Source organism: Zingiber officinale, chromosome 7A (genome assembly GCF_018446385.1).
Source record: "Zingiber officinale cultivar Zhangliang chromosome 7A, Zo_v1.1, whole genome shotgun sequence".
NCBI classification, from domain to species: Eukaryota; Viridiplantae; Streptophyta; class Magnoliopsida; order Zingiberales; family Zingiberaceae; genus Zingiber; species Zingiber officinale.
This window is the reverse complement of record NC_055998.1, coordinates 46,590,670-46,605,003: the sequence shown is the minus strand read 5'-3', so window position 1 is coordinate 46,605,003 and position 14,334 is coordinate 46,590,670. Positions and strand designations below refer to the sequence as shown.

Here is a 14,334-nt window from a genome sequence, read left to right as displayed (position 1 = left end):
AGTAGCGTGTTACTATCTTTTCATTTGTATAAATTGCTTCTTTTCAAAGATTTTGAAAAGAAAAGTTATAGTGGATTATCCATCGGTACAATCAAAGATCGCAGGTCTTGGAGTATGAGTCGACATAGGCTCCGAACTAAATAATTGCACGAGTCTTATTATTTTCTGCTGCACTCTTATTATTTTTACAATACAAAAGAGATGGCAGAGAATGTCAGGTATCAAAAGTTGTTGAGCAACGAAGTATATGCATCCTGGAATGTGTATAGCCAGTTCGAGAAATCTTTTGTTACCCGTGTGCACCTCTTTTTATACTGACACTATTAAGGAGACGGTTGAAGGAATATGCTGTCATAGTGTGTCAACTGAGGGGAAGCATAATCACCTCCAAGGAAGGTTCCCTATGTAAGTACCCGTGGTAGTTTTGATGTGATCAACCAAATCATATTAGGTCCTGTTGTCTTTTGATGCCTTGTGTCTAAATGTGCAGTCGAGAAAAAGACGCAACTAGCGAGAAGGACGGTACAAGAGAGAGTTGACAGGCTCTGTGTATCCGAGTGATGAGGCGCTGCGGAAGACTGCGTTGGCGAATGAGAAGGAGGCGCGTGACATTTCTGAGGGACGAGAAGCCAGAGCAGAAGGTTGCTCGAGAATGCCAGAAAATGGATTCGGGTGAGCCCTATTCTGGATGGTCAAAATTATCCAAGCGAGCAAAGACGGAGCAAGAGCCTAGATGAAAAAGTCAACACTTCTGTTGACTCTGGTCTGGGTGCCCGGACCCCCAGGGCTAGCCAGGGTACCCCTAGCTCATGCCCTGGTCCAGGCTAGATAAGTCCAGTTCGAGCGCTAGGACCTCGTCCAAGTGCCCGGACCATAAAATTTATCATTTGCCATGTTATTGCGATATGTTGCATCATGGACAAAATTTTATCCACACCCAGGCGCCCGGAACCCTTCTAGGCGCCCGGAATAGAACTATAAATACAGTCATGATCCTAGTAGTTCAACACAACACTTGTAAATGATTCTCTTTCTGTTTAGTTGTGTAATCGAGTGCTTTAATTGTTGTAAGAGGTTTCTTCGCCTGAAGGAGATTTGATAGTGAGCTTTCAACATCTTGGACTAGCAATCCCCTGATTGCAAATCAACTAAAAGATCTGCCTCTTCTTTCTCTTTTAATTAGTTTCTTTTTGTACAAGTGTTTCTATTAATCAAGCTGTACGATCGAGAAAAATATTTCTTATTTTTTGTGTAGGGCAATTCATCCCCCTCTTGTTGGTCGCAAGGGACCAACAAGTGGTATCAGAACCCAACCCCTTCAGAAGGACAAACCACTGACCGAAGCACAGAACACGATGGCCGGACTAAGTATCTACCCATCGAATTCGAGGGGGAGTACGTGAACTGGAAAAAGAAGATGAAGGTATTTTTCAAAATGGATTTTGAATTATTAATTATAATGAAGTATGATTTTGTAGCACCAAAGGACAAAGAAGAACATCATTGAACGAAAAAGGAGTAAGCCGACTTCGTGGCAAACGGTAAGGTAGAATTCCATCTGTTGAGAGTATTACCGCCACAAGAAGTCAACTGGATCAGAGCTACGAGTCATCCAAAGAGCTCTGAGATAAATTCCTGGAACTACACGAAGCGACCTTAGAGGCAAAACTTGTCAACAAGACCTACTCCGGAACTAGATCAACAACCTTTGGTTAGAAGAAGGCAAAACCTATACACACTTTCACTCAAGAATCAAAGAACTCATCACCGGACTCACGAATCTCAGAGAAAAGGAAACCAACCGAGATTCGCTAAGGTACGCACTTAATGTATTTCCTAGAACTTCTGAATGGTCTACTCTAGTATATGCATATTTCATCTCTAGGGACTTAGCGGTAAGTAATTTAGAGGAATTATTTTCAATATTTAAAATTCATGAATCTAGATATGCAGATCTAAAGATGAAGATGATGTAGAACATAGACCTTAAGGCAAAAATGGATGAACCATAGCCCAAAACTTCCCTTGACGATGACAAAATGACGTTCATGGTAAGGAAATTCAAAAAAAAACGTTAAGGCTAATAAGTTTAATCAAGTGTAGGATAAAAGAAGGAAAAGAAGGTAAGATGCTATCACTGTAATGCAGAAGGGCATGTCAAAAATAATTATACAAAATTAAAGAACAAGGAGAAGGACAAGATACCGACACAAACAAAGCACAGAAACTCAAAGGCAACGTGGGGCGAAACATCATCAGAGTCGGAGATCGAAGCCCACGCCAAACTTGTGTTGATGGCAAGTCACCAAGAAGAAAAGACGAAGCGAGCTCATCTGAGATGAGCATCGAAAGCATTGAAGAAGGGGGAACAACGTCAGAAGAAAGCAGCTCTACAGGGGGAGCATCAGAGATTGATAAGGTAAGTCAAGTACGGTCTCTACATTCTGACCAATTATTTAAATTTATTAAAATTTTATCAAAAAATTCCTGTAAATTAGAAATAGATAATAAAAAAATTATTAAAAGAAAATAATGAATTAAAAGGAACCTTAGCAACATCTTGTTGGTTAGAAGACTTCAACAAACTAAAAATTAGAAATGAAAAATTAAAAGTAGAAATAGAGAATCTAAAGAATTCTGCATGTTCGAATATTGCTATTTCAAATTTCAAAAAGTATCAAGGATTAAATTATTAATTTAGATACCACAACGGTCAAATTAGGAAATTATCAAGAAATATGTTTTTAGAAAATTCTTGGTTAATCTAGTGGGTAGGAACCTATATTGGGTTTTAAAATCGTGATTAAATTAAATTTTGATAAATGTCGTACTTTTAATTGATTTATTTTTTATTGCTTACTTTGAATTAACTAAATAAATTGTTTTGCATGTTTTTTTGTGAGAAAGTAATTAGAATTTAATTTTTCCGAGAAAAAAAATTTCATCACTTATTTTTAGGAAAAATTTTAAATTCATCATTAAATTATTTTTTATTGATTTTTTAACAAAAAATTTATTTTAAAATTTAAAAATAATTCTCAAAGTAATTTTTGTAAACTTCATTTTTCTATGAGCTCTTATCATTATCGATTAAAGAAAAATTTTTGAGTTTTTTTTAATTGTATTATTTTTCTATAATTTTTTCTAAAACATCATATTTTAAATATTAAAATTTTGATTTTTGTTTAATTTTTGAAAAATAATATTTCTATAAAAATACTTGCTCTATTACACGTTCAGAAAATTTTTTACAATTTTTTTGAGCTTGGAAACCATTTTTTAAACATTTTTTTTTTCAAAAATTCAACTTTTTGTAGAATATAAATTATTATTACTTAAATCAAATATATGATTTCATGAAAATTTTATCATACCTTTGGAAATATCTGCTTACCTATTGCATGTTGGAGAAAGTTTCGAAATTTTTGAACAATTAAACATAATTCTAAAATTATTTTTTAAAAAAATTATTTATAAATAGTAAAAATCAAGATTTTTAAAATTTAAACTTGTTGATTTTTCTGGATACTAGTCAATGTATTTTTATCCCTTATACTTTGTTTTAAATTTATTTCAATTTACTTTCATAGCATATCCCTGTTTTTAATGTGATCAAAGGGGAGAAGTAGAGGTTAAGTCTAGGGGGAGGGTAACATCTTGATTTTTACATATTTTTTTAATTGCAAAAATTTTACTTGCTATTTTCATGTTATTTGTTTATTCTAACTTAACTTGAGTAACTCACATAAAAAAAAAGAGATTGTAAGTACCCCGTAGTAGTTTTGATGTGGTCAACCAAGTTATGTTAGGTTCTGTTGTTTTTTGATGCCTTGTATCTAAGTATGCAAGAACTTATGAGCATAGGAAGTCGAGTGAAAGATGTAGCTAGTAAGAAGGATGGCGCAGGACAAAGTCGACAGGTTCGGTGTATTCGAGGGATGAGGCGCTGCGGAAGAGTATGCTAGCGGATGAGAAGGAAGCACATGGCGTTTCTGAGAGACGAGAAGCCGGAGCGGAAGGTTGCTCGAGAAGGCCGAAAAATGGGTTCGGGTGAGCTATATTCTGGATGGCCGAAATCACTTAAGCAAGCGGAGACGGTGCAAGAGCCTGGAGGAAAAGTCAACACTTCTGTTGACTCTGACCGGGCCACTTGGACCAAGTCTGGGCACCCAAACCCCCGGGGCTAGCCAGGGCACCTCGAGCTCATGCCCTGGTCCAAGATGGGTCAGCCCGATCCAGGTGCTCGAAACTGGTTTAGGCGCCTGGACCACAAAATCTATCATTTACCATGTTGTCGCGATTCGTTGCATCATGGATAAAATTTTATCCACACGCAGGCTCCTGTAACCTTTCTAGGCGCCCGGAACAAGGTTATAAATACAATCTTGATCCTAGTAGTTCAACACAACACTTGTAAACGATTCTCTTTCTATTTAGTTGTGTAATCGAGTGCTTTAACTGTTGTAAGAGTCTGCTTTGCCTGAAGGAGATTTGATAGTTAGCTTTCAACGTCTTGGACTAACAATCTCCTAATTGTAAACCAAGTAAAAGATTTGCCTCTTCTTTCTCTTTGTAATTAGTTTCTTTTTGTACAAGTGTTTCTATTAATCAAGCTATAAGATTGAGAAAGGTATATCTTATTTTTGTGCAGGGCAATTCATCCACTCTTTTGTCGGCCGCAAAAGACCAACACTTTGGACTTACATCATCTTAGAAAAATATTCTCGGATAGACGGTTATTATTCTCTAACTGTTGGGGTTGCAAGGTTGCAAACATAGTCCCACATTGAAAACACATGGGAAAGATCATGGGTTTATAAAGAGAAAGATATCTCCATTGGCATGATGCTTTTTGGGTAAAGCCCAAGAGCAAAACCATGAGGGATTAAACCCAAAGTGGATAATATCATACCATTGTGGAAATATCTAAATTCTTTTCGATCCAACAATTAGTATCAGAGCCTGGACTGCTAGAAGGTTTAATCGCTGACTGTGCACAAGAGCTATGGTCTGATTGAGCCATGTGGGTACAATATTGACCTCGAACAAAGAAAGTGGAGGCTCCTATGTTCGGATCAAAAGGACCAGACACCAGACAGGAAGTCTTAGTAGGTCGAGTGGACCGAGGGGCAGGAAGACCTGGTGGGTCGAGGATCGGACGTGGGAAGTCTGTGGTCCTTTGTTTGAGGGGGGATTGTTGGGGATTCTTTTCGATCCTACAATTGGTATCAGAGCCCGGACTGTCAGAAGGTTTAATCACCGACTGTGCACAATAGCTATGGTCTGATTGAGCCATGTGAGTACAATATTGACCTCGAACAAAGAAAGTGGGGGCTCCTATGTTCGGATCAAAAGGATCAGACACTAGGCAGGAAGTCCTAGTAGGTCGGGTGGATCGAGGGGCAGGAAGACCTAGTGGGTTGAGGATCAGACGTGAGAAGCCTATGGTCCTTTGTTTGAGGGGGGGGATTGTTGGGGTTGTAATGTTGCAAACATAGTCCCACATTGAAAACACATGGGAAAGATCATGGGTTTATAAAGAGAAAAATATCCTACACTAACAAGTTGTTAGAATTCTCTGATAATATTATTCCTTGCGTATATTAGCTCTAAGTGAAATACCATCCAATTCTTAGAGTCGGTCGAATATATATTGGGTCTGATTTTGGAGTCGCTCGAATATATGCTCTAGAGCTCTGAGTGAAATCATAGAAGCAGGTCCCTTGAGCCCTGATGGCTTTATGGCTATCATGCGGCATACAGGGCTGCTCGTCTTCTAAAGAATGGAGAACTAAGTCCCCAAGGACCAGGCCAATCCTTTAGTTGGGCGTCCCCACCAGCTGTTCAGATTCAGTCAGGTCATTGGTTGTACATAAGATTGGGATGCTCATTTCTTAGATAGAATCGGCTATCCTTGAATTGGGAGTCTTAGTACTGGATGAGAGTCCTTTAGTTGGGCGTCCCCACCAGCTGTTCAGATTCAGTCAGGTCATTGGTTGTACATAAGATTAGGATGCTCATTTCTTAGATAGAATCGGCTATCCTTGAATTGGGAGTCTTAGTACTAGATGAGAGTCTGGGCTCTACCCAAGGATGACCTATTAACCGTCACATTTTCTTAACTTAAACCTCTACTTCATCTTAGTTTTACTTTCCATGTTAGCTTGAGGTTCGCATTTAACACCTCATGTCATATTATATCATAAAATGTACTGTAACTTGATGGCCTGTACCAAATACAGGCTATTTGACGTATTCTCATCTGCAATCATAGAAGAGTTGGGTACAGATTAAAAATAATAATAATAATAATAAAATAATTATGTCCCCGTATGTTAACCTTTAACATCAGGTTTATGAGCTAAATTTTGGCTTTTGAGGAGTTGATCAATAATTATAAAAGCTTATGCATATTAGAAATATGTGGTGGCCATGCATCATGGATCATAAAACTACTACAATTCCAGTAGCATCAAAATACCATTTTAGAGTATGCTTTTGTGTGTACTTAGCAAGAGGAGGATGCACTTGAGTTAACATACTTGTATTTGCCTACCAGAGTGCTTAGATGCTAAAAACTGCCTGCAATATACAGTCAGAAATAAAATCTGAATCTATTGAAGATAGAGCCAACTTGAGCGAAGCAGTTCCATTGGGAGAGCGTTCAAAATAGTTGTGATGGATCTATATAATAAGAGATCCATCATAATAGAAGAAGTTATTAATTTATGATTTTAATTTTTACATTACTCTTTAAATATCTCATATCTATAATTAAATATTTCACCAACTAAATATTTATAAGTCTCACCTATTAAATAACCCACTCTTAAATATTCTCAATTTCATAATAAAATATTTCATCAACTAAATATTTATAATCCCATAATCAAGTTATTAATTTATATCTAATTTTATATTTATATGAAAATAATTATATTTTTTAATTCTTCAATTTAATGTATTTCATCTATTATTTATCTATAAATATTATTTACATATTATTTAATATAATATAATCATTTTTAATATGATTATTTTTAATATTAATATTTTATTTAAAAAAGAAGACGTTTATTGATATTTTAAAAAAAAATGATTGAATTTTTTAAAAAAATAACAAAAAGAAAAGTTTTCTAAAAATATTGATAGATTCCAAAGCGATTAAAAAAAAAAAAAAAGTTGCCCATCGTCGTGGGCCGATTGCATGCAATTAAAAAAAAAATCATCGACGCAAACTTAAATCCAACGAGTTCTAATACCTTTTAAATATTTCCTCCAATAAAAGATATCTAAGAGGAAAAAATATTTAAAAAAACATTTTCTCTAAATATCTCCTCTAATAAATATATAACTGTGCTCATTTTAAAAGTGGGTCAAATTGACGGTACAAAACAAATGCACGTATCGTAAATCATAAACAAATATAGGTCGACTATTCCTTTCCTCTCGTTCCAATAATTATAATTATTTGTACAAAATTAACAATTGGCATGTACGTGTGGTGCTAATTTTGAGATATAAATATTAATATCGTATTAAATATAATATGTATGCATAAAATAAATATTAAAACTTTTAATTAAAAATTGACTATGATTTGAAATATTTTAAAATCTCATATGGGCTCTTCTTGGAACTTTGCTGACAGAAAATGTGGATTTGACCTTTTTCCATAATCAGGAGATAATTAAACACTGAGCACTGCGAATCAGTGGCCCATCACTTCCCATAAAAGCCGTAATTTCCTCATACGAATCAGCAAAGCCTGCGCCCTGTGGCACGATTGATCTTCAAGAAGAAAACAAAAATTTGTAAACTTGTTAAGAAATAAAAAATATCTAAAAAGTATATATAAAAAGCTTTGGGAAGGACGACCGCGTGACCGCTGTCACTAACCAATGACCATAGTGCGCTGCAGTACAGAATTGAGCACCTCCTTTCCCAGTAAAAGCAAAAGGCCCCAAACTATACGTTGGTTTCGAATTTGAATTGTGGGATCCTTTAACTATCCAAGATTAATAGTTATTCTCTTCTGTGTTATTTGGAGTAGGATTAATAGAGATATTGAGGATGCATAATTTCACCTTTTGCCCTCTTAAATTGTAGAATAACATGCCCACTTCACGGTCACGCCATGTGTAACTCATTCGCATTCATTTTCTCACTTCTCAGTGATCGTAATGTATCTATTCCGTATTCATCCTCAGATAGAGTGACGGTGAGCTTCGCCTTTTTAGCAGATGGTTACTTTAATTCCTCCTCTCTTTCCATCTCCCAGCTGCAACATCTCTGTCAGCATCTCTAGGCATTAGCATCTCTTCTCTTGTGCACTTCTTCCTCCTTCGGGAACAAAATTAATTCCAGAGAGATGGGTGGGTCAGGGAATTGGATCAAGACCTTCATCATCATAGGCCTCAAGAAGCAAGAGCAGGAGAAGATTGTACTCGCTTCGTGCTCAGCTATTTTCTCTTGTTTTCCCCTGATTATTATTTTTTCCCCCCTGCACAACCTGATTTTGTTCGTTTTTTCTTGATACATAAATGAAGGGGAAGAGTGGTGATGGCAGTGGTAGTGGAAGGAGTGGGAAGTGGAAGAAGCTGTGGAGGAGCTCCTCCTGGGATCACGTCTCCCTGCGTCGAGGCTCGAGGGGGAGCAGCCACCGCTCGGCTGCCTCAGAGACTTCAGATATTTCTTCGATAACCGCAGACGCCTTCAGTGCCGCCGCCGCTACTGTCGTCCGTGCCACGCCTAAGGACTTCAGGGCAGTCCGCCGGGAGTGGGCCGCCATCCGCATCCAGACTGCCTTCCGCGCCTTCTTAGTAAGCCACCAAGATGAGTTTTTGTTTTTTTTTTTCTTTATCTGGTTGATGGAACGTCAATGTGTTTCTTTGTTCGAACCGTAGGCTCGGCGAGCGCTGCGGGCTCTGAGGGGGATCGTCAGGTTGCAGGCCATAGTTCGGGGACGGCAAGTGAGGAAGCAGGCGGCGGTGACGCTGAGGTGCATGCAGGCCCTCGTCCGGGTGCAGGCACGCGTCCGGTCTAACCGCGTGCGCATGTCCACCGAGGGCCAAGCCGTGCAGAAGATGCTCGAAGCCCGTCGCGCAAATCTTGATCCTTTGAAGGAAGCAGAGGTACCTTTCGCTTCCTTTGATGTTCTTGGACCAGGACAAGATAATTCGTTCTCTAGTATAGTGTTTGTTACATCAGGAACTACAGAACACAAACTACTCCTCAACTTGTTATTGTGGTTGCATTAATATTGGATTTCAAAAAATTGTATAACTCTGAGACATTTTGTGGGTTTCAGGGGGGATGGTGCGATAGTCCAGGAACAATAGACGAAGTGAGAACAAAACTGCACATGAGGCAAAGAGGAGCCTTCAGGAGGGAAAGAGCTATTGCTTATGCTCTTTCTCAACAGGTGAATATAACTTGATTCCATAGCTCTCGTTTTCTCAATTGATGATCTGATGCTTGGAATCGCATTGTTGTGATTTTTTTTTCAGCAACTAAGGTCAAAGGAATCTCCAGTATCACTGAAGCATCGTGGTTTGGATAAAAGTGCAGGCAATTGGAATTGGTTAGAGAGGTGGATGGCTGCAAAACCCTGGGAGAACAGGTTGATGGATCGTAAAATCCCGAATGATCTTTCGGAAATTCAATCCAAAGAGGAGGGGTGCGGTGTCTGCTTGGCATATTCGGAATCTAATTCAGTGAAAGTATACAAGAATAACATCTCCACCCGGGTTTCTGCAAGACCTCCAAACGTGCCTAACAGCCACTGCTGCAGAACACGTTACGCTTCCTCTCCGAGCACTGAATTTTGCTACAATGAGAGTTCTGCATCATCTTCTTCCTTTTGCATGTCGACACCGATCTCAAGCATTACTCTTTTAGCTTCAGAGAGGGCTGAGGACGATGACGGAAGTCGTCCCAATTACATGAACTCGACTGAATCAATCATGGCAAAGCGAAAAGCATTGAGTGCAGTAAGATCGACGTTGCAAGGGCTTTCGTTTGGTGATGTTCGTTCTCATCGGAAAACTTTATCGAGTACCGACGTGAAGGTAGCAGACCGATTTCACCCTTCAATTTCTCGTTCCAAAGCAGGCAATCCACTGCCGTTGAAGGAGAGAATTCATTGAGGAGCATTGATAAGGAAAACAACTACTATGCGAAGCAGCGGAAAACATTTGTATCTTAGAGCTCTTGTAGATCTTACTTGGTATGCATCAGTACTTTGGGTGTGTTTTGCCTGTTTAACTTGTGTGATTATGATGTTTGAGCAAAAATCTTTCTATTGCCAATATAGTCGCTTTGTTTCTTGGGTCTAAAATATAAGATCCATATATTAATTTGTGATTAACCTATGAGTTCTCTTCTGTTCCTAATAAAAAATATTGTGCATTGATTAAGGGGGACTTGAAATTGAGGCAACTCAAAAAATGGGGGGAAAAGACAGCAAAGAGAGAAACTTTATTTCCTTGAGTGGATAGGAGGGATCTTTCTGTCTCTCTTTTTCAATGAAAAGCTGGTCGATCCAAAAATTGGACGGATTAGGAGGGAAATGATATAAGATCATGTGGGATCTTTATAAACAAAAGTGATCTCTTTCTTTTCTCTCTTTTATTTTGTCTCCTCACTTCTCTTTCTTCTCAATCCATCAAATTTCCATCCTCTTCTCAGTTTCATTTATCTTTATTCTCATCAAGTAAGCAAGTTTATCTCCAGTGTAATTGAACAGCCTCATCTATCATTGAAAAGGGCTAATAAAAATGATAATAATTACTTTTGTCGACTTCACCTAAGTTAATAGTAAATTAATATACATAATGTTGATTTGAAAAAGGCTAATAAAAATGATAATAATTATCTTTGTCGACTTCACCTAAGCTAATAGTACATAATGTTGGATTTGAAAAGAGCTAATAAAGATGATAATAACTACTTTTGGCGACTTCACCTAAGCTAATTGATCTTGTCTGAGCGTTGAGTCGACGGACACTGGGGACGTGACACGCTCCGCTGTCTCCGACTGGTGGTGTAGATCTCCGGCAAACCTGCAAAGAAGCCGAGCCGAGAGGAGTTTCCCGGCGACGACCCTCCGACGCTCAAGTCAGGCAACGAAAAATGAGAGAGGCAGCGTAACTGTGGCTACAGTGAGAATTGTGCATACCTTCGTCGATGTCTGGGGGTCCTTATATAGGACCCCGGGGAGGCACGTGCACGCTTCTCTATGCGTGCATACTTCCCCAAACATACCTTAACGAGCCCCTGTCAGAAAAGTACCTCTGGCGCCATTCCGCAATCGTCCGAGCATATCCCGGATGTGACGGTGGAAGCTTCCACCGTATAATCCTGTGTACGGCTCGGCCGCCAACCCTGCTGCCTGTCCTTGTCTGTTCCAGGGCTGAGCGGTTCGGCCGCTCGGCGGGCATATCACTTCTGCCTCAGTCGTATGCTCGGAAGAGATTGCTCCTGCCTGTCTTTGTTGCCTTGTGCCCCGGCCGAACGGACAGCCCACTCGGCCCTAAAATCTTTTTACCTTGAGCATCGAAAACCCGACCCCTAGTCGGGTTGTCTTTTATTCGGCTCGGTGGATTCCCGGCCGGGCGGCCATCTCATTCAGGTCGGTCAGGTGGCCGGTCGGCCCTCTCAGTCCGGTCGGTCGGGTCTCAGGGTTGAATCTCTTGACCTTTGACCTCCACATGTCGTTGACCTTCCGCCAACGAGGGTCCCCCGTCCTTACCACCGGATCACATGCCTCCCCCTCAAGTCTAGTCGAAGGAGGCGCTAAGTCCGACTGACTGGACTGCCGGTCGGCCTGAGTGACACCGCCCTGCCACTCTGAAATGTTCCTCCTCACGGCCGCTCGGCCTCTTACGGCCGCTGGCTTTGCTGCTGTGTCGACGGTCAACGCTGACGCCCTTCGGATCTCCTCGGGATTTATGCAAATCCTCTCCATTAAGACCGAGCACGCGCGTTGCGCGCCGTAATGACACTCATTAAATGCGCCCCTATGGCATGGTGCCACATGGCGCCTCCGCTAGCATCATCGTACGGCTCGGCGATGTGTCCGATGGGACATCGGCGGTTTGAAATGAACGGCCTGATGTGGGCCTCGGTTCCTGTGACCTGCATCCGACGGTCGAGGCCAATCGGGCCCGACCTTATAAAGTCGTCACCTTCTTCCTCCGCCACACCTCTGTCTTCGCGTGTCCTGCAGCCTTCTTCGGTGCTTCAGCGTTCCGGCGACTCCGATTTTCCGTTCTCCGACGATTCCCCGCCTCCTTCCTTCGATCCTCCGCTTCTTTGTAAGGTTCTTCCGCCTTTTTTCTTTGATTCCTGTGTTTTCTTCGCGCTCTTGGTCGCGTTTCGTCTTTTGGTTACTGCTTTGTTCCTCTTCTCGCTTGCTCATTTGCTTTCCCTTTCGATTTCTGCTTCCTCCATTGCTCTGGCGATGGCAAGTTCCTCTCAGCATGCGGACCCGGCTCTCGGCCCATGGTATACCACCATGGAGTCGCGGTTCGATCGGCGCGATGCCAAGAGCCTGTTTAACGCTTTTGATATCCCTTCCAATTTTGAACTGATTTTACCTTCACCTTCCGCTCGGTCGCACAAACCACCGAGCGGTGCCTTTTGTCTTTTCCGCGACCAATTCGTAGTCGGTCTGCGGTTTCCCTTCCACCCCTCCATTGTTGAAGTTTGTAACTTTTTCGGCATTCCGCTCGCCCAATTGGTTCCCAACACTTTTCGCCTCCTGTGCGGAGTTGTGGTCTTATTTAAGATACACAACATTCCCCTCCGCCCGGAGGTCTTCTATTATTTTTATTATCCTAAGCAATCCGAGCCGGGCACTTATCTGTTTCAAGCTCGGCCAGGCTTAGTCTTTTTTGACAAGCTGCCCTCTTCCAACAAACATTGGAAAGAGAATTTTTTCTACCTTCGTGTTACCGGGCGGCTCCCCTTCCGTACGAAATGGCAGGTCGAACCGCCCATCTCTCCCGAGCTGAAGAAGTTTAAGACCCGACCGGACTATCTTCAAGCAGCGAATCTGCTAGCCGATCTGAAGCTCGACATCAACAAGCTCCTACATGAAGGAGTGATGTACATATTTAGTTTGAGTCCGAGCCGGACCCCCCTTCCGAGCAGCTTTGGTAAGAACTTTACTTGTACATTTGCCTTGAGTTCTAACTGATTTCCTTCTCTTTTCTTTGCAGCGAATATCGTAATGGAGTCCATGCTGTTCGGAATTTTGAAGAAGAAAGCAGTCACGCTAGAAGCAACAGCGGCCAAGGAAATGGAGCAATTGGGCATTGCTCCGGTCGGCTCTCACGAGGATGAGAGTGAAGCGCAGGCAGGGGAGTCGGCCGCTCAGGCTTCGCCTATGGATGCGGCTGGCGGTGCAACTCCTAGCAAGGAACCGTCTGTTCGGGAGGAAGATTCCGAACCAGAGGACGAGCTCCTGCTCGACAGGAAAAGACGGCTAGTTGAGAAGCCTCTCCGTTCGGCAACCTGTTAGAGTGTATACTAAAAGCCTAGCTTTTGGTATAAACATTTATCTAGAAATAAGAATCACATTGGTCAAATGTCTACATTTATGATAAATGTAGTTGTTCAATTAATTTATATTGTAGATAACATGGTGTGTGGTGTCACACACAGAGGATCATGTTATCAGTACCTTATAAATTATAAACAGTAGCTCACGACCATAATGGAAAGGAACAAACCATTGGAAGGTCGTAGTGTAATTAGGTATTAGTTTATCTTAACTATATAATTACACTAGTACACTTAGAGTGTATTGAGTAGGACCATTAGAGGTCGTTTCTTTTATACTGATTTTATAAAAAAACAAGACCTCGGTTATTATGGAAGTGTGTGCTCTTAATCCTCATATAATAACAAGCACATATATTTGATATTTATTTCTTTAATTTATCAAAGGGTGTGATTTAGTTCGATAAATCAATAGGCCCGATAAGTTGAGAAATGATATTATTTATAGTGTGTGTTGTTGATTATAGAAGGAAACTGTGTCCTAGAAATCTAGGTTGATAATGTCCCCAAGAGGAGCTCATAAGGATTGTCATGTTAAACCCTGCAGGTGGACTTAGTCTGACATGACGATGAAGTTGAGTGGTACTACTCTTGGAGCTAGATATTAATTAAGTGAGTTGTCAGTAACTTACTTAATTAGTGGGTATTGTATATCTTAAACACAGGGAGACTAACACACTCATAATAAGAATGAGCCCAAAATGTAATTTGGGATTGGTGCGGTAGTTCAATAATAATTCTTTAGTGGTATGAATTATTATTGATGAA

The 14,334-nt window shown here is 40.5% G+C and overlaps 1 protein-coding gene across 1 annotated transcript; it reads left to right on the top strand.

The window, feature by feature from the left end:
* The first annotated feature begins 8,081 nt into the window (after window positions 1–8,081).
* On the top strand, window positions 8,082–10,418 carry LOC122001382 (protein IQ-DOMAIN 6-like). Its single transcript, XM_042556097.1, has 5 exons — window positions 8,082–8,443; window positions 8,550–8,822; window positions 8,907–9,134; window positions 9,311–9,424; window positions 9,510–10,418. The coding sequence occupies exons 1-5, from the start codon at window positions 8,372–8,374 to the stop codon at window positions 10,146–10,148; spliced, it is 1,326 nt and encodes a 441-aa protein (XP_042412031.1). The 5' UTR covers window positions 8,082–8,371; the 3' UTR covers window positions 10,149–10,418.
* Window positions 10,419–14,334: the final 3,916 nt, after the last annotated feature.

What these genes read in the sequence shown, in the direction of transcription:
- LOC122001382 (XM_042556097.1), top strand. Translation starts at nt 8,372, where the DNA reads ATGGGTGGGTCAGGGAATTGGATCAAGACCTTCATCATCATAGGCCTC. An exon ending in AGCAAGAGCAGGAGAAGATT is followed by an intron (nt 8,444 to 8,549) that starts GTACTCGCTTCG and finishes ACATAAATGAAG; the next exon opens with GGGAAGAGTGGTGATGGCAG. An exon ending in ATCCTTTGAAGGAAGCAGAG is followed by an intron (nt 9,135 to 9,310) that starts GTACCTTTCGCT and finishes TGTGGGTTTCAG; the next exon opens with GGGGGATGGTGCGATAGTCC.